Here is a 24,375-nt window from a genome sequence, read left to right on the forward strand (position 1 = left end):
CGGAGAGAGCTCACATGAACCTACTGACCGGAGAGAGCTCACATGAACCTACTGACCGGAGAGAGCTCACATGAACCTACTGACCGGACAGAGCTCACGTGAACCTACTGACCGGACAGAGCTCACATGAACCTACTGACCGGACAGAGCTCACATGAACCTACTGACCGGACAGAGCTCACATGAACCTACTGACCGGACAGAGCTCACATGAACCTACTGACCGGACAGAGCTCACATGAACCTACTGATGGGAGAGAGCTCACATGAACCTACTGATGGGAGAGAGCTCACATGAACCTACTGACCGGAGAGCTCACATGAACCTACTGACCGGAGAGAGCTCACATGAACCTACTGACCGGAGAGAGCTCACATGAACCTACTGACCGGAGAGAGCTCACATGAACCTACTGACCGGAGAGAGCTCACATGAACCTACTGACCGGACAGAGCTCGCATGAACCTACTGACCGGACAGAGCTCACATGAATATGTTTCACGATCTGCGAAAATAAAGCATTATCGGAATTCACCGATCTCATATTTATACTAAATATAGGCCGATACCGATCGCTGGCCGATCGATCGGGGTATCCCTACCTCAAACTGAACCTAAGCAAAACAGAATTGCTCCACCTGCCGGCCAAATCCTCCCCCCTGACCGACCTTTCCATCACAGTCGAGAATGCAGCTGTGACCGTGTCCCCGACCGCCAAGAACCTTGGTGTTGTCCTCGACGACCAGTTGAACTTCTCTGCTCACATCGCAGCGACAACCAGAACCTGCAGATTCCTCCTGAGCAACGTCAGAAGGATCCGCCCCTTCCTGACAAAAGAAGCCACCCAACTCCTCGTCCACTCAACAGTCATCTCCCGCCTCGACTACTGCAACGCACTGCTCGCTGGCCTCCCGGCCACTGCCACTAAGCCTCTTCAACTCATTCAGAACGCAGCGGCCCGCCTGATCTCAAACCTACCGAAGTCGGCCCATGTCACCCCACTTCTTAGGGACCTGCACTGGCTCCCCATTGCTGCACGAATCCGCTTCAAGGCCCTCGACCTGGCATACCGTGCGGCAAAGGGAACCACTCCCGCCTACCTCCGCCCTCCGGTCAATGGTCTCTAACTACACACCCTCAAGACCCCTACGCTCTGCATCTTCTGGCCGTCTCAGACCTACTCCTATCCGAGCTCCGGGAGGGTCATCAAAGAGAAGTCGCCTATTCTCAGTCCTTGCCCCACAATGGTGGAATGAACTATACCCACCCCAGTTAGGACAGCCGAAACACGTCCAATCTTTCGCCGTCGACTAAAGACGCACTTCTTCAACCATTATCTGAATTAAAAAGAAAAAAAAATCTAACCGTAACTAACCTTACTGTCATGCACTTGTCCTAATAAACTAACCTACACTGTAGCACTCAACACTTTGATGAACATTGCTACTCAGCTGATAAGAGTTGTGCCCTTCCTGATGACTTGTCGTACAGAACTTGTAAGTCGCAATGTAAATGTAAGCCACGCCCCCTCAACATACTGAGAGTTGGCTGTGCTCAGAGAGGGTGATCTAAAACAGTTATAACAAATCAAATGATACACCTGAAGTTGGAAAACATTAACATTCCACAATAAGCTTTTTCTGACTGAATTAACATCATTGCACTGGTCCATTGAGTAGGGTATAGGGCGAGGGGTCCACTGTTCTGAATTCAGCCCTATACCCTTTCATAAATAATGATTATCATTCATTAGAATATGTATCTGATCAGTCAGGTGGATGACAGCCAATCAACAACAAGGATGGAAACAATGAGAAACAGATCAAAAGTGAGAAGCAGTAGAAACTGGTTAATAGCTGTGAGCTCTCAACCCTCAGGTGTGGACAGCAGGGAACAGGCTCTGTGTTGAAGCAAGCACTCACACGTAGGCGTGGTAGATGAAGGCCCAGCCCCTGGGTCTCTCCAGGACGTTGTACAGGAAGTTCTGCAGGCGGCGGTAGAGCGCGTTCCTCTTGGGTGGCTTCTTACTGCCTGAAATGCTGCTGCGCTGCTTGCTGAGGATGGAGCCGCGCTTTGCATCTTCCGCCCCACCTGTGTTATATAGAGCTCACATTAACCCATTATATAGAGCTCACATTAACCCATTATATAGAGCTCACATTAACCTGTTATATAGAGCTCACATTAACCCGTTATATAGAGCTCACATTAACCCATTATATAGAGCTCACGTTAACTTGTTATATAGAGCTCGCATTAACCCGTTATATAGAGCTCACATTAACCTGTGTTATATAGAGCTCACATTAACCCATTATATAGAGCTCACGTTAACCTGTTATATAGAGCTCACATTAACCCTTTATATAGAGCTCACATTAACCCATTATATAGAGCTCACGTTAACTTGTTATATAGAGCTCACGTTAACCTGTTATATAGAGCTCACGTTAACCTGTTATATAGAGCTCACATTAACCCGTTATATAGAGCTCACGTTAACCCATTATATAGAGCTCACGTTAACCCGTTATATAGAGCTCACATTAACCCATTATATAGAGCTCACGTTAACTTGTTATATAGAGCTCACGTTAACCTGTTATATAGAGCTCACATTAACCTGTTATATAGAGCTCACATTAACCCGTTATATAGAGCTCACGTTAACCTGTTATATAGAGCTCACATTAACTTGTTATATAGAGCTCACATTAACCCGTTATATAGAGCTCACGTTAACCTGTTATATAGAGCTCGCATTAACCCGTTATATAGAGCTCACATTAACCCATTATATAGAGCTCACGTTAACCTGTTATATAGAGCTCACATTAACCCATTATATAGAGCTCACGTTAACCCGTTATATAGAGCTCACGTTAACCCGTTATATAGAGCTCACATTAACTCGTTATATAGAGCTCACGTTAACCTGTTATATAGAGCTCGCATTAACCCGTTATATAGAGCTCACATTAACCCATTATATAGAGCTCACGTTAACCCATTATATAGAGCTCACGTTAACCTGTTATATAGAGCTCGCATTAACCCGTTATATAGAGCTCACATTAACCCATTATATAGAGCTCACGTTAACCTGTTATATAGAGCTCACATTAACCCGTTATATAGAGCTCACATTAACCCATTATATAGAGCTCACATTAACCCATTATATAGAGCTCACATTAACCTGTTATATAGAGCTCACATTAACCCGTTATATAGAGCTCACATTAACCCATTATATAGAGCTCACATTAACCCATTATATAGAGCTCACGTTAACCCATTATATAGAGCTCACATTAACCCATTATATAGAGCTCACGTTAACCCATTATATAGAGCTCACATTAACCCATTATATAGAGCTCACGTTAACCTGTTATATAGAGCTCACATTAACCCGTTATATAGAGCTCACATTAACCCATTATATAGAGCTCACGTTAACTTGTTATATAGAGCTCGCATTAACCTGTTATATAGAGCTCACATTAACCTGTGTTATATAGAGCTCACATTAACCTGTTATATAGAGCTCACCAGTGGAGGTTATTGCATGACAACTAGTGAGGCAGTGCTTCACTAGTAATATACAGACAAAAAAATATTATTAATATACATACATATATATATTTTTTTTTATTATTATTATAATTTTTTTTTATAAATGTTTTCCTCTGTGAGAAAAACAATGGCAGTGAATTATTTTTTTCTTCAAAAATGTCCAAGTGACAGCTCTGAGCTCTCTGATCTGGCCTGATCCCATAACAGTAACACATAATGGCCAGCTGTCAATCACTCACTGCAAAAAGATTGCACGGGTTGGGCTTAAGAATATAATTATCCAATCAAAATAGGGTATTTGAGTTTAAAAAAGGTGGGTAGTGAGGTTCAGCGCACTTGATTGATTGGCGTTCACGCCGTGCCACATTGTGTTGACAAACTTAAGATCCAATCAGAGAATAGTGCCTGCTAATGAGCCGGCGCTGCAGCTGGACTGTGGCGTCAATATGTTCTAGATTTTTCTGTCAGCATCTCACTGCCTTGAAACAGACTGACCTCGACAAAAGAAGATTAATTTGCCTAATATAATAATTCATATTTTAAGATCTTTATTCAATTGTTGAACTTCATCAACTTATTGTGCACTGCATCGTTTGATGATATATATATATATATATATATTTTTTTTTTATCTCAGTTGAAGACAGTTACGTAGTTCACGTGAACGTGCCGTCTTGGACTCTGTAAACTAACTTGTTGTAGCTAGCTAATAGCTATATTAGGTAATTATTTTTGCAAAGAATTATGGATGCTGCTCCAAACTAGGGATGCACGATATTGCTTTTTTGACACCGATACCGATAACTTCTCCTCAAGCCGATAACCGATATCGATAACCGATATTTATTCTATTATAATTTTTTTTTTAATGTATATATTTTTTTTCAACATGTATACAGTATTCAACAGTATATATTTTTCAACATGAAACAAAACATATCACAATACAATAATAATACATAAAAAGACTTCCCAGGACAATAACTTAACACCAACTTAAATGTGACCTAACCAGACAACAGAAACAAAAGCCAAGACAACAGTTTTGACTGATAAAGTGACCATATTTATTTTTCCAAATGAAAATTCACAATCCGTCAACAGCTTGTGGTGCATCCAACCTAAGACGCTCGAAGCTTTTTGTTCTTCTTTTTTCAAAGCGGAGCCTTGAAAAAGAGGCTTTGAGTGGACACATCACCACCTCACATCACCACCACAACAACGGGTCACCTGCGGCATCACCACCGCCACGGTGTTGGGGGCCCGCGACGACGGCGCGAGCACGCTTGTACCTATTGACGAGTCGTTTGCTAAATTAAAGAAGTTTGAAAGCCGCTAGCTTTTAAGCAGTCCTTGGTGGTGCAAATTAACCTGGCTACTACAGAGCAATAAGTGACTGCGTATTCAACCAAGGGTTGCATCACAGCCACGAAAGGGGCTAGCTTTGCTTAGCTCCTCGCGTCGTCGTGGGCTTCTAAGTTAACACAATAACACACCGTCGTGGCGGTGGTGATGCCGCAGATGACCCGTCGGGCTGGATGTATTGCAAGTTGTTGCCCTTTTCCCTCCTTGTGGAACTTCTGCATTGCATTTATTACAAATAGCAAGCGAACTTTTTCCTCTGAAAATCCGAGTACCGACGCGGCCATCTTTGTTGTTAAAACGTCCGCGCTGCTTCCAGAAACTTGCGTGGTTACATCACAGCCAAGAAAGGGAGCGCTGGATTTGTGTAAAACGCCCTGTTCCTAAACCACACGCTGTCAGTCGTACCACAGTACTGACACAACGGGAGGAGCCTACAGTCAAAACAAACGCACTTCATTCCAATTCACCCACACCGCATTTTTTTTTACCAAAAAATATATTATATTATCGGAGCTATTAATAACGTTATCGGGTTTATCGGGATGACGTCATAATTGCTGATATCGGCCCGATAATTATCGGCCCGATAATTATCGTGCATCCCTACTCCAAACATCGTGGATCGGATCATACAGGAATCTTTTCACACATTCTCCTATGAAGAAAAGCTAAGAGTAAAAGCAAACGGGAGACCAAAACCTAACATCAACTTGAGTCAACAACTTGGCTCGGGACGACGACGTCGTTTCCAACCAGCTAAGTATGACAAGGTGCTGTGGCTAACGGGGATCATGCAAACAAATCGCACGTATTGCTGGCCGTGCAGCATGTTTAAGTCTGCTGCTGTAGGTTTCGGGTGTTCAAAGTTTGCAAGAGAGGTACGAAGCACGGCATCATGGCTATTGTTTACACTTTCCATGGGAATGGGATTAGTGTCTCGAGTCGGAATATTCAACGGAAGATGAGATCGTCGAGTTGGCAATGCTTTTGTGTTGACTTGAATCGCTTGGGTGACCAGTTTCTACAATCCCAAAAATGGAACGTTTCACAAAAGACTGTGTTTGCATTTTTGGATTTACAACATTGAACGAAATATCGAAGGATGGATTTTATTTACAAGTGACCTGAAGGGACTGGGACACAATTTCTTCGTAAAGAAGTACATCAAATGGTGAGTGGATTTATATGGAAATATATATATATATATTGGACCGCTGCGTCCAGTGTGTCAGTGTGTGTGTGTCGGTGGCTGAAATGCGTGTGTTTACTTTCGAATTACCAACGTAATTGTCCTTTTAAAGGGGAACTATTTTACTATTTCTTTCACTATTTGGGCACTTTTACACAATTCCTGTGAGTCTATGGAACACCTCTGTAATATATATATATTTTTTTATTCATTGTTTTGTATTTCTAATCAAGTCCTCAAAAACAGCATTTTTCTACCTCAAGATCTCGAGCTGTTTTGAGCTGATGTGGACTGGGGTGCAGGTGCTGGTGCCTGAGGAGCCACATTAACATGCAGCAGTGACTATATGACATCACAGATAGGCACATTTTCAAACGACTCAGTTCAGTGAGGGTGAATATTGTGAGAGGAGAATTGGAAGAATGCACCAATATGAGAATTAGAGACATAGATCATATTAATATAAGTTCACATAGCTAGGAAACAATGCTAAACACTCAAAAAGGCCATTTATAAGATAGTTCCCCTTTAAGTGTTACATAAAACCCATCTGTGGCCTCGTGCAGAGGAAGGTGGTAAATACATGTTAGAGGAAATCATCACCAGCTGTTCCTGAAGTCTGGGCAGGATGTTTCTCAGGAAGTTTGTCAGAAGGTTATGGGAAGCTCCTTCAGATAAAATCGGTTCCTGAAGTAATCAGGTGTTGTGGCTGATGTTTGACTGAGAGGCTGAGGTTCAGCAGCTTGTTTTCACCGTGCTGCTCTTATTCACGTTTCCCTCGATATTCCAATGTACAGTTTTGCTTGTACAGTTGTACAGTTTCCCCCACCCCGCCTATACCCACCCAACCACCTCCAATGTACAGCCCCCCCCCCAATCACCCAACCCACCCCCCACCCACTAATCACTAATCAAGCCCTTTCCTATGGCATTCAGATTATTTGAGAAATTCATTTTTGAGAAATGAACACCAACCTGTAGAATTAGTTTGCAACTGTAATACAGTTCAAAGGGGTTTGGATTGGAAGCATTTCTCACAAGACACTCACATATTCTTCCAGACATCAGAAATAAGAATAAGAACTGTTTGAATGGTTTTGTATGTTACCAACTGTCAACTTCTCACAGAATGTGAGAGGCCAAACGGCGCTACAGGGATAAAATTGAACTCCAGTTTGAACAAGCTGACTCTAGAGCTATGTGGCAGGCAGGGACCGAAACTAAAGCCCGCCGCCCGCCAGGGGCGGGCTGTTTTTACCTTTGGCGCATGACACTTAGAGGGCTGCCCGCCGTGTGGCGTGTAGTTCATAACTTCATAACGATACTCTTGTGCGAGTACAGATTATAGCCGCTCGTCTTTTTTTTCTCCGCCGCAAGATCGTTAAAAAACTACAAGTCCCACATCGCACTCAAGTCAACGGTCCAATCACAGTAGAGTGACGTAACTGGTTTCATGAGAAAAAAAGCAAATGACCAATCGGAAGCTATCATTTGGCTTGTTTACTTCCATCTGCTCTAGTCTATATCGGACCTCCAAGAGCTAACGTTACTGTTTAAACAATGACCCAGTCAACTATTCACTTTTAGTTTAATACATGACGAGGCATTGTCTAACGGTATCTAGCTGGCTAGCTACTGATAGCTGCTGATATCAACAAATGCTCCAGCAATAGTCTACTCGAGTGCATAATACCTCCGGTCCCTCGTTAGTTAGCTTAGCTAGCTCACGTTGATCCATCTGTCCCAGTAAACTAAATTGTCTTAACGTTATCTACCGGGCTAACAGTAGCTACAGATAGCTCCTGATATCAATGTCTTATAACATTGATTGAATGCGTATTCTAGCTGAGGGCATGTTGAATGTGATTTGACAAAAGAACGGTAACGTTATAAATAGGTCCAGCTGCATCGCCGGAGAATCCTTGCATGCTGAATGTAGGGTCTAGCTGAATATAGGGTCTAGCTGCAGGGCCGGAGAATCCTTGCTGGAGCTGGAGGCTACTCAAATATACACTAGTGATGTGACGATTCATCGATTTGCATCGGTGCGCCGGCATACACGTTCACGATGCAAGTGCACCGGTGGAATAAGTCCGCGTCGGCAAAATGTCAGGCAGAACTCGCGATGCATCTTGTTGTAGCGTCTTTGCATCGGTCAAAAACCGATGCATTGATATAATTTCCTCTCATCCACTTGTCAGCAGTGCACTGTGACTGCACACACACACAGCAGATACTATTGCTTTGCTACTACATAAGGCGAGAGCCACGTCACAGTTATCAACAAACAGTGGAAGTCGAGGAGACATGAATAGAATTGCACAACATGCTAACGCTAGTAGCCTCTGGCTAACGCCAGTTAGCCGTTCAGCTAACGCTAAACTAGTGTCTAACTAAAGTGACTCTGCAACACAGTAACATTAGTGAGGAGGGGGGGGGGGTATATTGAAGACGCTTGACAACAGGGGTTCAAAGATAACTTCACATTTATTGGTTATTCATTTCTTAATTATATCGCTTCATGCAATCCATCCAGCCTGGCTCCGTGATGTTGACATAATGCTACGGTAAGAAAGTACTATAGACGCATCCTAGTGACCTAGTCTAGTGTGTGACATCATCAACTGTCGACGGCAGCTCAGACGGGGAGGGGCTCTCTCTCTCTCTCTCTCTCTCTCTCTCTCTCTCTCTCTCTCTCTCTCAGATTCAGATTACTTTATTCACCATATTGTACAGGTACAAATGGAACGTGATTTGACATTTCAGTGCATGATTATTCACAAATAGGAACAACAAAATAATAATAATGATAAATAAATCTCGTGTGTTTTTAGCTAAAGTGGATAGAAAAGACAGTTTATGCAAAAGTCTTCTTAGGCACCCAAGAGTTTTTATATAAATTGTCTTACAGTAGATTCTTTTATTTTTAATAATAATATAAGCTGCATATAAGGAATACAACCAAATCCTCTGTCATACCATAAAATTGTATTATTTATTATTATTATTATTATTATTATTTTGCATCGTGTTGAATCGCATCGTATCGCCCCGAATCGCATTATGTTGAATCAAATCGTATCGAATCGTATCGTATCTCAACAGGGGGTGAATCATATCGCATCGCATCGCCCGGTGCTTCAAATGTATCGTTAATGTATCGTATCGTTGGCACCGTATCGAGATGCACATCGCATCGGCCTCAGTGAGGAGATGCACATCCCTAGTATACACACAGACAGTGGAGCTGTTTGCAGATAGCAAGCATTTTGACTTATTGCGTGGTGGCGATGTCTCGCAGATAATACAACTACAAGTATGATTATATAATATATATTTTATTTAAAAAAAAAAATTATATAAAATATATATATATTTTTTTTTAATCAAAATTTTTTTGGCAGGTAAGAAATATGCTTGGCGGGTAGACTCTTCCCATCTACCCGCCACTGGCCGGTGAGTCAAAAAGTTAATTTCGCTCCCTGGTGGCAGGGGCTCAAAACGATGACAGACTACAAAGGCGCCTCCCTCAAACTGAACAGTGACATCTCCTTAGCAAATTACCTCAATACCTTCTATGCGAGGTTTGATGCTGGTAATAACAACACCAGCTCACAAGCCACGGCAATGGGGGGGGGGGGGGGGTCGGCTGCTGATGGAGGCGCAGTGTTCAGGGTAACAGAGCATGAGGTGAGGCGGACCTTTAAAAAAGTGAATATCAGGAAGGCAGCAGGTCCGGACGGCATCCCCGGCCGCGTCCTAAAAGTCTGTGCCGACCAACTGGCCCCAGTATTCACTGACATATTTAACCTGTCCTTAGAACAGGCTGTCATCCCCACCTGCCTGAAGAAGTCCACTATTATCCCTGTACCCAAAAAATCCAAGCCTGCTTGCCTCAACGACTACCGCCCTGTAGCTCTCACCTCCATAGCCATGAAGTGCTTTGAGAAGCTAGTAAAGGGCTACATCTGCTCCTCCCTCCCCATCAACATGGACCCCCTGCAATTTGCATACCGCCCCAACAGGTCCACAGAGGACGCCATAGCCCATGTGCTGCACACAGCAGCATCACACCTGGACAAGAGGCAGGGGAACTATGTGAGAATGCTATTCATCGACTACAGCTCGGCATTCAATACCATAGTCCCCTCCATACTCATAGCCAAGCTCAGGGACCTGGGCTTGAACTATGACCTCTGCCAGTGGGTCTTGGACTTCCTGACTGGCAGACCCCAGGTGGTGAGAGCAGGCAACTGCACCTCCTCATCCATCACCCTCAACATAGGGGCCCCCCAGGGCTGTGTTCTGAGTCCCCTCCTCTACTCCCTGTACACACACGACTGTGTGGCTCAGCGGAGTAGCAATACAATCATCAAATTTGCTGACGACACAGTGGTGGTGGGCCTGATCTCTGCCAACGACGAGAGGGCCTACCTGGAAGAGGTCAAGGTCCTGGCGGGATGGTGCCAGGAAAACAGCCTCTCCCTGAACGTCAGCAAAACAAAGGAGATGATTGTGGACTTCAGGAGGTCGGGGGTCAAGGACTACAGCCCCCTCAGCATCGACGGGGCACCGGTTGAGAGAGTCAACAGCTTTAAGTACCTCGGAGCCTACATATCCGAGGACTTGACATGGACCACACACATTGACAGTGTTGTGAAGAAGGCACGACAACGCCTCTACTTCCTCAGGCGCCTAAGGAAGTTCCAAGTCAGTCAGAAGATCCTTAAGAACTTCTACTCATGTACAATAGAGAGCATCTTGACCGGCAACATCACCTCCTGGTTTGGGAATAGCACTGCACAAGACCGAAGCAGACTACAAAGAGTGACACGTTCAGCCGAACGCACAATTGGAGGGGGGCTCCCCACCCTCCAGAACATTTACAACAAGCGTTGCAAGGGCAAGGCTAAGAGAATCATTAAAGACTTCAGTCACCCGAACAACTGCCTCTTTGAACTGCTGCGGTTAGGCAAGCGATACCGGAGTCTCAAGGCGAGCACAGAAAGACTCAGAAGAAGCTTCTATCCCCAGGCCATCAGGCTGCTAAACGAACAATGAACACTACACAACAACAAACCACCAAACGCACATAGCACACACATCCACACGCACACACTCACTTTAAACAAACACACTGTAGCACCCACTCCACACACTTTATAGCACACACCCACTTTAAACAAACACACTGTAGCACCCACTCCCCACACTTTATATTTATTGATGAAGGATTGCACTACAACTCGTACACCTTACTGTAAATTGTACCTAAATTGTACCTCATCCCATTTCTGCTTTGCACTATATAGTACTGTACATTAGTACACTGCATAGTATTGTATATTATATGGTAACTCAGAACATTGTACATATGTCTATACCGAACACTGAGACCTCATTTTCTTCTTCTAAATTACATGCTATACTATGTTATTTGATACTGTCTTGTCTAGCACAGTCTCTGGAGCGTAACAGTAAGAAGCATTTTGTATGAAAGTATTCTGTACTTCTGTATGACAACTATTAAAGAAACTTGAAACTTGAATGTTTAGAATCTTTCTTCCAGCAAGACAGCAGGTAACCATGGTAATCACTCCATAAACATTCCATGCAGGGCAAAGATACACAGCACACTCAATCAAAAACTTCAACTAGGGCTGGGCGATATGACGATATTATATAAATATTGGGTACAGTTCATTAACGATACACTTTTTAAACGTATCGTGGATATCGTGATGTTTTGCCCTCGCGTTAGAGGCCGCCGCGGCTGAGATGAGACTTACAAGCGCAGTGCTAAATGCTTTCCTCTCCCTCTCGCCTCTCCCTCTTGCAGAAGAAAATGTCAGTCACACACACACTTGCCCAAATTACGTCATCTACACGCACATACACGCACGCAGGCGCACACACCTAGCCAGAGAGGCTGTGGCTCGGTGCTAGGGATGGATGCCCCCCGAAACCCAGGAGTATTGATAAACTCCGACGTGTTAACGTTATGTCGAGTTCATACTACACTACACGTATGAACTCAACATAACGTTAACGTTACTCCGTTTCCATGAAGTGTTTAATTAGCAGCAATCTGTTGTTGAAAATGTAACGTTAACCGGAAAACCGGAAATGGAATGCGAGGACAGGAAGCCGTCATTAAATCGTTGTAGTCATATTGTAGTCTTTTAGTCTTATTAACTAAAAGATTTTAACAAAATAAAAAGCAGCAGCACTATTTGATTTACTGAGTCATGTTTGCTATGTATTTCTTTCTTTAGGGGAGTAGGACATTTGTTTCACAGTTTTAGCATGTTTTATAGATGGCTAGGTTAAACACAGGTTTTTGTTTTTAAGAGGGGAAGTTTGATTTGATTGGATTGAAGTTTATTTCAAGTATGCAACATAACAAACAAACATCAAGTACCGCCGCTGCTATGAACTTGACTATTAAAACAAAATTATATAAAAAAATTATATATATATAATTTTTTTTTGTAATCATTTTATTTGGGCTGTGGGGGGTGCTTAATGCCCCCGGACCCCCCTAGCGGCACAGCACCGCTGCTGAATTTTTTTTCAGGGGAAACACTGGAGGGCATAAGAAAAGAGCTCGCCAGCGTGTATTTTGGGCCTCACATGCAGGGTGACCGGTGTGCCCACTTCATCATGCAAACTGAAGCTTCAGTGCAACACCGTTACGACCAGTTCAGCTTGCACACATGGGAGTCAGTGCCATAATATTTATAGGACACTCCAGTCCGTTCTCATTGACTTCTCAGTTGCAAATCGATTAGGAGGAAGTGGATGTGCCCACTGTATCCACTGATATACTAATGTGGTTTTGTTTGTTTGTTTTGAAAGGCAGATAGCCGGCAAGGTAGATTCCTTCACCAGATCACAGTTGGAGTGCAGGTGTGATGATCATGTACAATAACCTAATATAAATATAGATACCCCTCAGCTGCCTAGCCAACAGTCTGTCTGGTTTATCACTTAGTTCAAAGTGCTTCTGTCTGAGTTTAAAGGGGACATGTACTATAAATGTCATTTTTCAGTCTCTAGCATTGTATTATAGTAATAGGAGTTAGTATCAATGTGTTTTAGTGTCTAAATACCATATTGGCGGATTGCTCTGATTCAGCTCAGATAATTTCCTGCTCCAGTAAATTAGTCCATCCTGATTTGAAGGCCTGAGTCACGTCATTCAGGCTCTGGGTAGAAGACAGTGATGTGATTGGCTCTGTGGTTGTAGCTAATGCCCGCCCACAATCTACATAGACTAGACAGCGAGTGGAAAACCACTTCCTCATACTGCGAGGCAGTGAAACCCGACACCTCTGCATACTCTGGAGGGAGAGAGAGAGAGAGATAGAGAGGGAGAGAGAGAGGGAGAGACAGAGAGAGAGAGAGAGAGAGAGAGAGAGAGGGAGACAGAGAGAGAGAGGGAGGGAGCACTTGGGGGGGGGGGGGGACCTGCCGCGCCACACGGGAGCGGGGAGGAAGGGAGGCCCCCCCCCCCACACAAGCTGCCGCAGGGAGAGAAAAAAACGAAAGGAAGAGACGGCCTGTCTTTTTTTTCTCTCTCTCTCTCTCTCTCTCGCACCCCCCCCCCCCCTCTCTCTCTCTCTCTCTCTCTCTCTATCTCTCTCTGTCTACCAGTCGCAGACTGTGTGGACTGACTGTCACTCAAAGTGCTTATGGGCGGAGCCAGGCCATAACAGCCTGAAATCTTGAAGCTGGAAAATGATGGTTTTGAGTACTTGATTAGAAATATAGAACAATGCATTTTTTGGAAAAAAACCTTACAGGTGTCTTCAATAGACTAACAGGAATTGTGTAAAGTTGCCCAAATAGTGCTAGGAATAGCAGTACATGTCCCCTTTAAGGAGGAGGGTACTAACCTGCTTGCCCAGAATAGAATTGTATTCATACTTCAATTTAAAAATATTATTTAGGTCCATTTGGGATTGTGATGGGGGACTGTAAACCTGCTCCAGCTAGGGGAGCCATGCCTCAATTTCAGCAAAGCGCTTACGTCTTTCTCTCTTTCCAAAGGCTTCATACGATATAATGTGCCCTCTCAATACCACCTTAAGATACTCCCACAGTGTAGCGTCGGAGACATCACCGGTATCATTAGTCTCCATAAACTCAATGAGTCGAGATCTCATTTGATCCCGAAATGCTTTCTCCTAGAGCAAAGATGGGTTGAAGCGCCAACTGTATCGCGTCTGTGGCAGTGCCAGCTTTACCAACATAGTGATTGGAGCATGATCTGAAATAAGGATGCTATGATATTTCGTTTGCAGCACGCTAGAGATAAATTTAGCATCGACAAGAAAATAATCTATTCTTGTATACGATTTGTGGACGTGGGAAAAGAAAGAATAATCCCTGTCTGTAGGGTGCTGCAATCTCCATATGTCAACTATGTTCATAGAACGCATTAAATTGTTTAGTACTGCAACGGAATTAATGGTCGGAGGCGGACGAGTGGACGTACGATCAAGATAGGGATCTAGATAGCAATTGAAATATCCACCTAAAATCAAGTTGGTGGTATTCAGGTCAGGGATTGTCAAATATTTTACGAAAAAAGCTTGGGTTATAATAATAATAATAACTTTATTTGTATAGCACTTTTCATACAGAGGTTGCAGTTCAAAGTGCTTCACAACAGTAAAAAATACAGGCATAAGCGGGCATAAAAAAGATAGACAGGTAGCAAGGTATGGCAAATCACAGTGTTTCTGTTTCACATTAGGATCTAGCATCCCAATAGGCTCTCCGCTTACAGTTTTCAGTAACACAAATAATAAAAATAGTTTAAAATGATTCAGTTTAAAAATAGTCTAAAAATTATTAAATAGAATGGACATAAAAAATACAGGCATGAGCGAGCATAGCAAGGTATGGTAAATCACGGTGTTTCACATTAGGATCTAGCATCCTAATAGGCTCTCTATTCAGTAATACAATTAATCACAGTGTTTCACATTTGGATCTAGCAAATAATAAAACTAGTTTAAAATGATTCAGTTTAAAATAGTCATCGGTAAGAAGTCAATGTTAGGACCATAAATATTCAGGCATGTTATTGGTAGCGAATTAATGCTACCAGACACCATGACATATCTGCCTCCGGGGTCAGAGACTACCGTGGTCATTTGAAATGGGACAGATTTACTAAATAAAATAGCAACCCCTCTTGCTTTTGAAGAAAGGCAGATTGGTACACTTGTGACACCCAGTGCTTCCTCAGGCGCCTCTGTTCCGCTGGAGCTATATGGGTCTCTTGTAAAAATATAATATCTGCAGACAATATTTTCAAATGAGCAAATACTTTTCCCCTTTTAATTGCACTACCCAATCCTTTAGTGTTCCATGACACCATCGTAATAGGCTTCTCACCCCCCCCCGATATATTAACCCCTTGCATAATCACGATCAAGTGATAACAATCTTAATACAAACAGCATGGTATATGAGGTCGATTTTAATCCATTGATCATCCACCTTCTTGAAAGAGACTTCAGATACAAAAATATAACAATAAGGACTGGCAACACAATAAACCCCCCCACCCCCCCACCGCCGCTTACCAAAACTGAACGGCAAAACCCCCATATACTCACAAAGACAGCTGGGCAAAAGAATAGGCATCGCATTGCACCGGTTAATGTTAGTTACCAATACCTAGACAGCTGTCCCTCCACAACTCGGTGGATGAAAATAATAAAGTGTTCACACGTGTCTTATGAGTCAACAAATATACAGTCAGCTTGAGACCGCCAGATAGGGACCAGGTCCATCAGTCGAGAGTCTCGGAAAAGCGCACAGCCTCCTCCGGGGTGCCAAACATCGTGACAGTAGAGTTGTGCTCGACGCGCAACTTGGCTGGGAAGCGTAGGCTGTATTTCACATGTTCCTCTCGGAGGGTCTTCATCACATCACTGAAGGCTCTGCGCTGGGTCATCACGTCTGCTGTATAATCAGGAAAAATATACACTCTGGATCCTTTGTAGTAAAGAGGGCCGTGCTCGCGGCTGAGACACAGGACCCGGTCCTTGTCTCTGTCGTGGTGCATTTTGGCAATAATAGTGAGTGGTTTCTCCCCCTCTGCGGGCTTGGCTAGCAGGATTCGATGGGCTCTGTCCACTTTAATTGGCTTGGTGAAGTTTTCACTGCCAAGTAGTTGCGAGACCAACTCGCTCACAAAGTCAGTAGGCCTTCCCTTCTCCTCGCCCTCTTTGATTCGCACGAATTTGAGGTTCAGCCGGCGGGACCGGCCTTCTAAGTCGTTGAGCTTAGCCTGGAGTTACGTGTTTTCCTTCCATAATGATTTTTGGGATTCTTCCAGGACTTTCCAACGCGCACTGTGGTTGTTCACTGTCACTTCTATCCCCGTCACTAGCTGCTTCGCGCTGTTCTGCTCGGACTGCAGGGATGCCAAAGTAGGGCTGGGCGATATAACGATAACGATAAATATCGCAATATATTTTAATAATCGATATCGAAGAAGAAAAAATATCGGAAAAAAAAAATATCGAATTTTTATTTTTTTGTTTTGTGACCTGCAACAGGGCAGTTTTTTTTTTTTTTTTATCCACTTTTTCTTCCATTTTTCTATATTTTCTCCCATCCCAATTTTCGTATAATCCAATTCAACCCTCCCCTGTCACGAACGCTGTGTCTTGCCTCCCACAAGCCGGCTGCAATGTGGACTAAGTCATACATAGCACAAGTCCCCGCCGGTACTTGAGGTAACAGCAGTCGCATCTTTTCACCTGCGCAGCTCGATCTCTCAGTGGCGAGGAGTAACGCGTGGGAGGCTCACGCTGCCCCCGACACTTCCTGATTCCACTGCGCAGGCGCACCAACCGACCTGTAGGAGTCGCTGTCCACAACGCCCGATCCCCACCCATCAGTTTCCCACCCCCTAATACGGCCAATGTGTATTAGTACGGACAACCAGCTAAACTGAAAGCAAATGTGGAGCGCTGGGCTCGAACAGGCGAGCCCAGCGTCTCCAGATTTCGTGGCGAGCGCCTTGCCCACTACGCCACGTAGCCGCCCGCAACAGGGCAGTTTTAAAACCAGAGACAGTGGACAGACTTGTCTTTCTTGCCTGCAACTTAAAGTAATGGCTTTGCTTGTCCAAATGACAATACTGACCAAATTGAGATTTATTTTTTTCTTGTCCATTTATTTTGTTTGCTTTCTAATTTAAAATACAGTTTGAAACCGTCTGTACACAGTAGGCTATGTGTGCTTTTTTTTAATTTTTACTTATAACAATTTAGATAATTATCGATATCGAGTGATATGATAACATTATCATATCGTTATCGCAATATGATTTTTTGCCATATCGCCCAGCCCTATGCCAAAGTGGCTTCAAACTTGTCCAAGTGGGATGTGATAGAGACTCGGGTCTCATCCATCGCTTTCTTCAGACTCTTACCCTGGCTTTCAATTGCAGCCAGAATAGCAGCGCTGGCAGTGTCGTCAGATGTTTGGGCTGCTGCTGCCTGTCTTGTAGTGGCCATGCCTGTTTGTAGTATGCCAGCTGCGGTTACCTTCTCTTTGTTTTGCCACTTCCCACCGGTAGATTTTTTTCATCTAATCTCGACTTTCCATGGCGGTAGTGTTATATTTAGTCTGTTGATACTTTTGAAAGCAAACTGTTAGATAAACGTGTGTTTTTTATACAAAATTAGAAGTTGAGGAGGGAGCTCAGAAAAATGCGACTACTCCATTCACCGCTCACTAGCGCCCCCCTTTTGACCATGATATCCTAATTAACTCCATTTCTGCCTGTCTCATAGCAATAGACAAATGGATGACCAAAAACGCCCTAAAATTAAATGACTGAAATCCTACTAGTTGGAACTATAACGAAAAGAGAAATGCTGCTGAGCAGTATGGGGCAACTTACTTCTTGATTCAAACCAAGTTGCACGTCTTGGTGTCTCAGACCTAAGCTTTAAATCACACATCAACAAGGTGACCAAAACGTCATTCTTTCCCCTTAGAAACATAGCTAAAGTACTAGGGATGCACCGATATTAAAATTAGCCACCGATACCGATTGTTCAACTAACACAATCGGCCGATACCGATACCGATATTTGTGGCAAAATATTTTTTTTAAATATTTTTTAAATATTAATTTTTTTTGTAATATATATATATATTTTTTTATGAAACTACTGTATATTTGTCTTACAAATTGTGCTCACCGATATGAACATAGGCCTCTTTACTTACTTAAAAAAAGGAAACATCAAGAAATAGCACTATCTCTCTCCCAGTATGTTCTGCAGGGCTGCAGCTAGATACTAGTTCTCCCAGCATGGTCTACCTGCTGGGCTGCAGCGAGATACTATTGTCTCAACCAATGACATTTTGATTGACAGTCAATTCTGCCAATTACGTCACACACCGCTTGCACCCGCCTCTGCTGTTACCACCAATTGGCAAGCGTGTTGCATTTGTCCGCCATTGATTTTGTCGAGAGGTTTTCTAGAACAACAACACGGCGCGGCCGACGTTTAGCTTTTTGCTCCGCAGGATGACTTAAATGAGGCATAATGATTTTACTGCACCTAATGTTATAATAAAACAAAGCCTTTCTATACATGTGTCTGATTGAAAACGTTATTAACAGATTGCAGAATGGGTAAAACTCAGGGCTCTCTGAGCAACGGAAGGAACTGAGCTAGTATGAACGCTTGCTACGTTCGGGTGAATAATATGCTGATGTTATGAACTTGTAACACTAACTATATAATGTTAATGCCACAAAACGAATGCCTTGTTAAGTAGTAACTTTGATGCAGTAGCTTGTGTGTGTGTGTGTGTGTGTGGGCCGGGGGCGGCATTGTGCAGGTAGGTCGCGAGTAGGCTTGGGCGGTATGACTTTTTTCATACCGTTATACCTTGATTGCCTAACACCGCGGTGCACGGTATATGACGGTATGACTTTCATTCATCAGCGGGGGGGGGGGGGGGGCAACCCAACCCGAGTTACCAAGTAAACAAATCATCGTCAGCTCTCAGAATGGTAGTCCCGCACCGGTAGAAGCCTGCACCGTTTTAGCGTTAGCATCTAGCCATGGCAGACTATTTGATTCCTTAAGGGCTAGAAATTGCCTGGGTTTTGGTATGCTCCCGAAATGCTCCCGTTGTTTGGCTACTTCTATGTGCAGTGAAAACTACTCGAATGCTTTATAACCTAGTCATTAGTTTAGTTCAGGGTAATCTAAGATTAGCCGCAGAGCTAACGCTACTTAACGTGAGCTAACGCTAGTTATTCAAGCTCAGTAGCTCACAGAGAGAGATAAACAGCTGACAGCGAATAGTACAGGACGGTACAAATACAATAAAAAGGCGGTGGGGGCTGTTGTGTAAACCTTGTACTCTTTAGTTCACATATAATAAGAGACGGATTATTTGCTTGCTCCACCAGTGCACCACTCGACAACAACACACACCAACTCTCGTCACAACGCTTTACGGTATTTTCACAGCACTGTCGCAACATTACCGTAAAACGTGAACACCGTTGTGACCCACTCGCTCCACTAGAGCGGTCTCGCCCTCTGCTGGCGCATGTGTGCACTACACTCAGTGTGTGCACTACACTCAAAACTCTGTTTCACTGTTATAGAAACTGAAGCGCATCTGTGATTTTGACGGTGACGGACGGTATTGAATCAATACCGTCGGTATCTCTAAATACCCCGGTATACCTTAATACCGTCATACCGCCCAAGCCTAGTCGCGAGTGAACTTTTTTTTGTCTTGACGCTACACAAATTGATGGATATTTATCAGCTACTGCCATCGGCACATTCGAGCTTATCGGCCGATAGGCCGATTGCAGTCAACAAGGCACTTATCGGCCGATACCGATACCCGACCGATACATCGGTGCACCCCTATAAAGTACGGCCATTTATAAATCAAAACGATGTTGAAAAACTGATCCATGCCTTTATCTCTCAAGCCAACTTGACTACTGTAATGCACTCCTTACCGGCCTCCCGGGGGGGGGGGGGGGGATACAGAAATGCAGCCTTTGCTAATTGTGCACCAAAGCTATGGAACACCCTACCTATGGACATTAGGGAGGCTAGATCACTAAATATTTTCAAAAGTAAGCTATCTCTTCACCATAGCCTACACACTCTGCTGCTTGGACTCATTGCATCCAGACAGTGGTTGTTGTACTGTAGATGAGAGCTATTTTATTGCACTGCACTATTTTACTCTGTTATATGCTATAATTTATACCTGTATCACTGTACATATTAATACTATAACTATACATCTGATTGCCACTTTTACTAGTACAAATTGATCATTTTTATATCCAGTTCAATCACCTGTACATTGTATATTACTAATGCACTTTACTGTTACAGTTGCACTCTGGTTGGATGCCACATTTATTTTTGTTGTACTGTACCTACTTGTGCTGCATAATGCTGCATCCATCCAAATACATTTGAATCTAATCTAATCAAATATACTGTATATATGATTGGTAGTGGAATTGGTTGCAATGCAAGGGGCACCAGCTAAAATCCTGCCTTAGGGCACCAAAGTGGTCAGGGCCGGCTCTGCCAGCATCGATACCTCATCGTCTTTGCAGTTTGCCTACATGAAATGTTTGTCTGTCTCTCCACATGGATCTAATAAGTAGACTCCACCACCTGCATTCCCATTGACGCCAGATCATTATCTACAGTGCAAACAGGGGGATAGAATTTTTTCCCCTCCCCCTCGTATATTTTCTGTTAGGATCTCTGTTTAACAGTACTGTATATTTGCATATCTTGTATGTCACAAATGTAACAGTACTGTATACCTGTATGTCATAAATGTTATGATATATATTAATTGAATTGAAAATGGGGGACTCTGATGTAAACAAGACGAAAGTCTTTCTCTGGTCTGCATCCCCTTAACAATTGTATGTATTGAGCTGTACTGTACTGTACCCATTCTGCAATATGTTAAAGTTTTCAATCAATCAATATATCAATATATCTGTATATCTGTATGTTGTGTATGTCATAAATGTCATTATGAATTGAAAATGGGGGACCCTGATGTAAACAAGACGAACGTCTTTCTCTGGTCTGCATCCCCTTAACAATTGTGTGTATTAAGCCGTACTGTATTGTACCAATTCTGCAATCTGTTAATAAAGTTTTTAATCAATCAATCAATAAGTAGCCGAAACATTCCTTCATTCACATTTTAGGGCTTTCTATCCAGAGCGATTAACAGCAAGTAGCCTACAAACAGTTGAACGTGTCTCCACCACCAGTATGGTCTTGTCTCCACCACCGGTATGGTCTTGTATTTAAGACATGATGCAAGTGATAAATAGTCTAACTGAAGCGACGACAACAACAACAACAACAACAACAACAACAACAACAACAACAACAACAAAACAAAGCAATAAGATATGACTTGCTGAGAACAAGCCAACACAACCACAGTGTAATACACTACATGTAGTAGTACAGTAGTACAGTAGCCGCTATGAAGTCATGCCAGAGGAAATAGTCAAATTACACAACAGAGAATAAAGCATCAACAGAATCCTACCTGCTATGAACAGATAATAAAGCAACAGAACTCTACAGTACCTGCTATGCACAGATAATAAAGCAACAGAACTAGTACCTGCTATGAACAGATAATAAAGCAACATAACTCTACAGTACCTGCTATGAACAGAGAATAAATCAACAGAACCTTGCCTGCTATGAACATAGAATAAAGCAACATAACTCGACCTGCTATGAACAGAGAATAAAGCTATGAAATAAGCACCAACAGAACCTTGCCTGCTAACAGAGGAAAAAAGCAACATAACTCGACCTGCTACGAACAGATAATAGAGCAACATTACATAACTATACCTGCTATGAGCAGAAAATAAGCACCAACATACCTGCTATGAGCAGAGCTCCATCTCTGCTGGACTCGGTGCCACCGGCCTCCAGACCCACAAAGCCCACCTTCTTCTGGTCGGCCTGGGGTCCGGGGTACACGCCGCCGTTCCGGGACTTCTGAACCATGGTTCTACCGGAACGAGGCGGCCGATGGAGCGGCTTGTCCGGGGAGAAGCATCGCTGGATGAGACAGGGAGGAGATGGAGAGGAGAAAATATGAGAGGAGGGGAGGGGGGCAGAAGAGAGGGGTAGAACCGCTCACTACGAAGTGGCCGAAGAACCAATAGCAGAATGGAAAGACGGAGCTGTTTGCGCTAATCAATCGCACCAGTGTCATGTCAAGCCATCTTAAATAAGGAGTTCCACTTCCGGTATGAAATAGGCTAGACATGTAAAAATAAAAGTAACCATCGCTGTTCAATTTTACACGGGTTTTCTATGTGAAATGGTCAATGGACAATTTTTGTTCCTCACAGTCACCCATTCACTGTCTGACTCACACATTCACACCGATGGCGGAGGCGACCAGGCAAGCTGCCAACCTGCTCATCGGGAGCAGTTGGGGGTTAAGTGTCTTGCTCAAGGACACCTCGACACGCTGCCCGGGAGGAGCGGGAATCGAACCCGGGAACCTTCCGACTATACCAGACGAACGCTCCACCTCCTGAGCCCCTGTCGGTGTCGCCCCAATGTATAAAATAATAAATAATAATGAAACTAAATAAATGATGAAACGTCTGTTAATAATGTTTTAGACATCCAGACTCTGGCTGCTGCTCCAAACAGGTGATTTCCATCCCTCCAGAGGAGTCCGTGAAGTGGGTCTATTCCTGGTGGCGTCAGGCTGGTTCTGCACCTCTCTTCACTCGATCAGCTGGTCTCAGTAAACAGAACAGTCTGAATGTCTCAGAACTGATCTCAGAACAGTCAAGACACCGCCCCTCTCCGTAAAACAGTAAGGCTGGTCCACGTCAACAGACAGCATCTAGACCAGGGGTAGGCAACCCTAGGCACGCGTGCCTGCATAGGCACGCGGGGGCATTTTCATAGGCACAGGGGGCAGCATAAAAAAAATAAAAAAATAAAAGAAAATAAAAAAAAATTATACTTTTTTTTTTATTATTATTATTTTTTTGCTTTGAAATATTATAGTGAAATATTTTGCACTGTTGTCGCATTTATCTTGTTGAAATCCTCCCACAGGTTCTTTTTACTACCACATATTTAATTGAGACCCTTTATTTATTTATTATTTCAATTTACCTGGAAATACATTGCTACATCATTCAGTAACATTTGCAGAGCCTTATAACAAAAACATTATTACGGTCACCATTGTGACCAGTGGGATTAAGCAACACATTTTATTAACACATTCTGTTAACTTATTATGGATTGAAAACTGAAAACCTTAATGCACAGTAACTGAACTGAATATTTTTAAGTTCTGGTAACTTATTATTTTTTCTTTTTTACAGTGTAGTCTTGCAATCAATCAAAACTTATTTACACGATATACCTCACATTCACCCTCCATTCACATCCTCCTGGTGTTCTTCTGGTGTTCTCCATTAGGCCTGTAGGTGGAGCTATGACAGCACACGTACAGTACACACACCAATGGTGTGTGATTTGTCCAAAAATGAATGGGCAAATGTGAGTGAAATGGTCGCACTGTATGCAGCTGTTTGTCTGCATTGCATTCCCCCCCCCCCCCAACTCAGATTTAGGGTTGATACAACCATCATAATAATATTGTTAATAATAACAATAATGATTTAATAATGTAAAAATGATCATTAAAAATACCTGATTATGAGAAAAAAAAATTACGATGCATGGAATATTGTTGAGGCACACTAATTACAACTATATTTCAAACAGGCACTCGATGTCAAAAAGGTTGCTGACCCCTGATCTAGACGTACAAAAGAAGACCGAGATAAAAATCATACACGACGCGATAAAGGAACCCATCTTCTTTCACAAAGAAGGCGTTTACTTTAAACCCATAGTATAGCATCACGTTCGTATTTGGAAGCTTTAGCATGTGGTGTCAAGCCAGCTTAACTAATCACTTCCTGCTTCATGTCGTAGCCTATGTGGGCCACACTGGGCCATGTCACGTACAGGACTCGTGAGAAAAGACAACGCCAGACTCTTTTGAAGGCAAAACCTCTCCACAGGAAGTCTTAATCTATCTTATTTAAGATAGCTTGACACAGCTCCTGGTCGATATGCGAGGAGCCAATGAAAGCGAATCAGCA

At 43.2% G+C, this 24,375-nt stretch overlaps 1 protein-coding gene across 1 annotated transcript in view; it reads right to left on the reverse strand.

Annotated features, from left to right (window-relative positions):
- The window catches only part of LOC311230317 (potassium voltage-gated channel subfamily KQT member 2-like), a gene marked incomplete at both ends in the record, with an annotated part of 96,062 nt that extends 73,828 nt beyond the window's left edge, over nt 1-22,234 (reverse strand). The window contains 2 exons of the mRNA XM_084316558.1: nt 1,924-2,092; nt 22,108-22,234. Coding sequence (XP_084172684.1) covers nt 1,924-2,092; nt 22,108-22,234 — 296 coding nt within the window. The remainder of the gene's footprint in view (nt 1-1,923; nt 2,093-22,107) is intronic.
- Nucleotides 22,235-24,375: the final 2,141 nt, after the last annotated feature.

The sequence above is a fragment of the Notolepis coatsorum genome, assembly GCF_963971535.1.
Source record: "Notolepis coatsorum genome assembly, chromosome: 6".
Taxonomy (NCBI): domain Eukaryota; kingdom Metazoa; phylum Chordata; class Actinopteri; order Aulopiformes; family Paralepididae; genus Notolepis; species Notolepis coatsorum.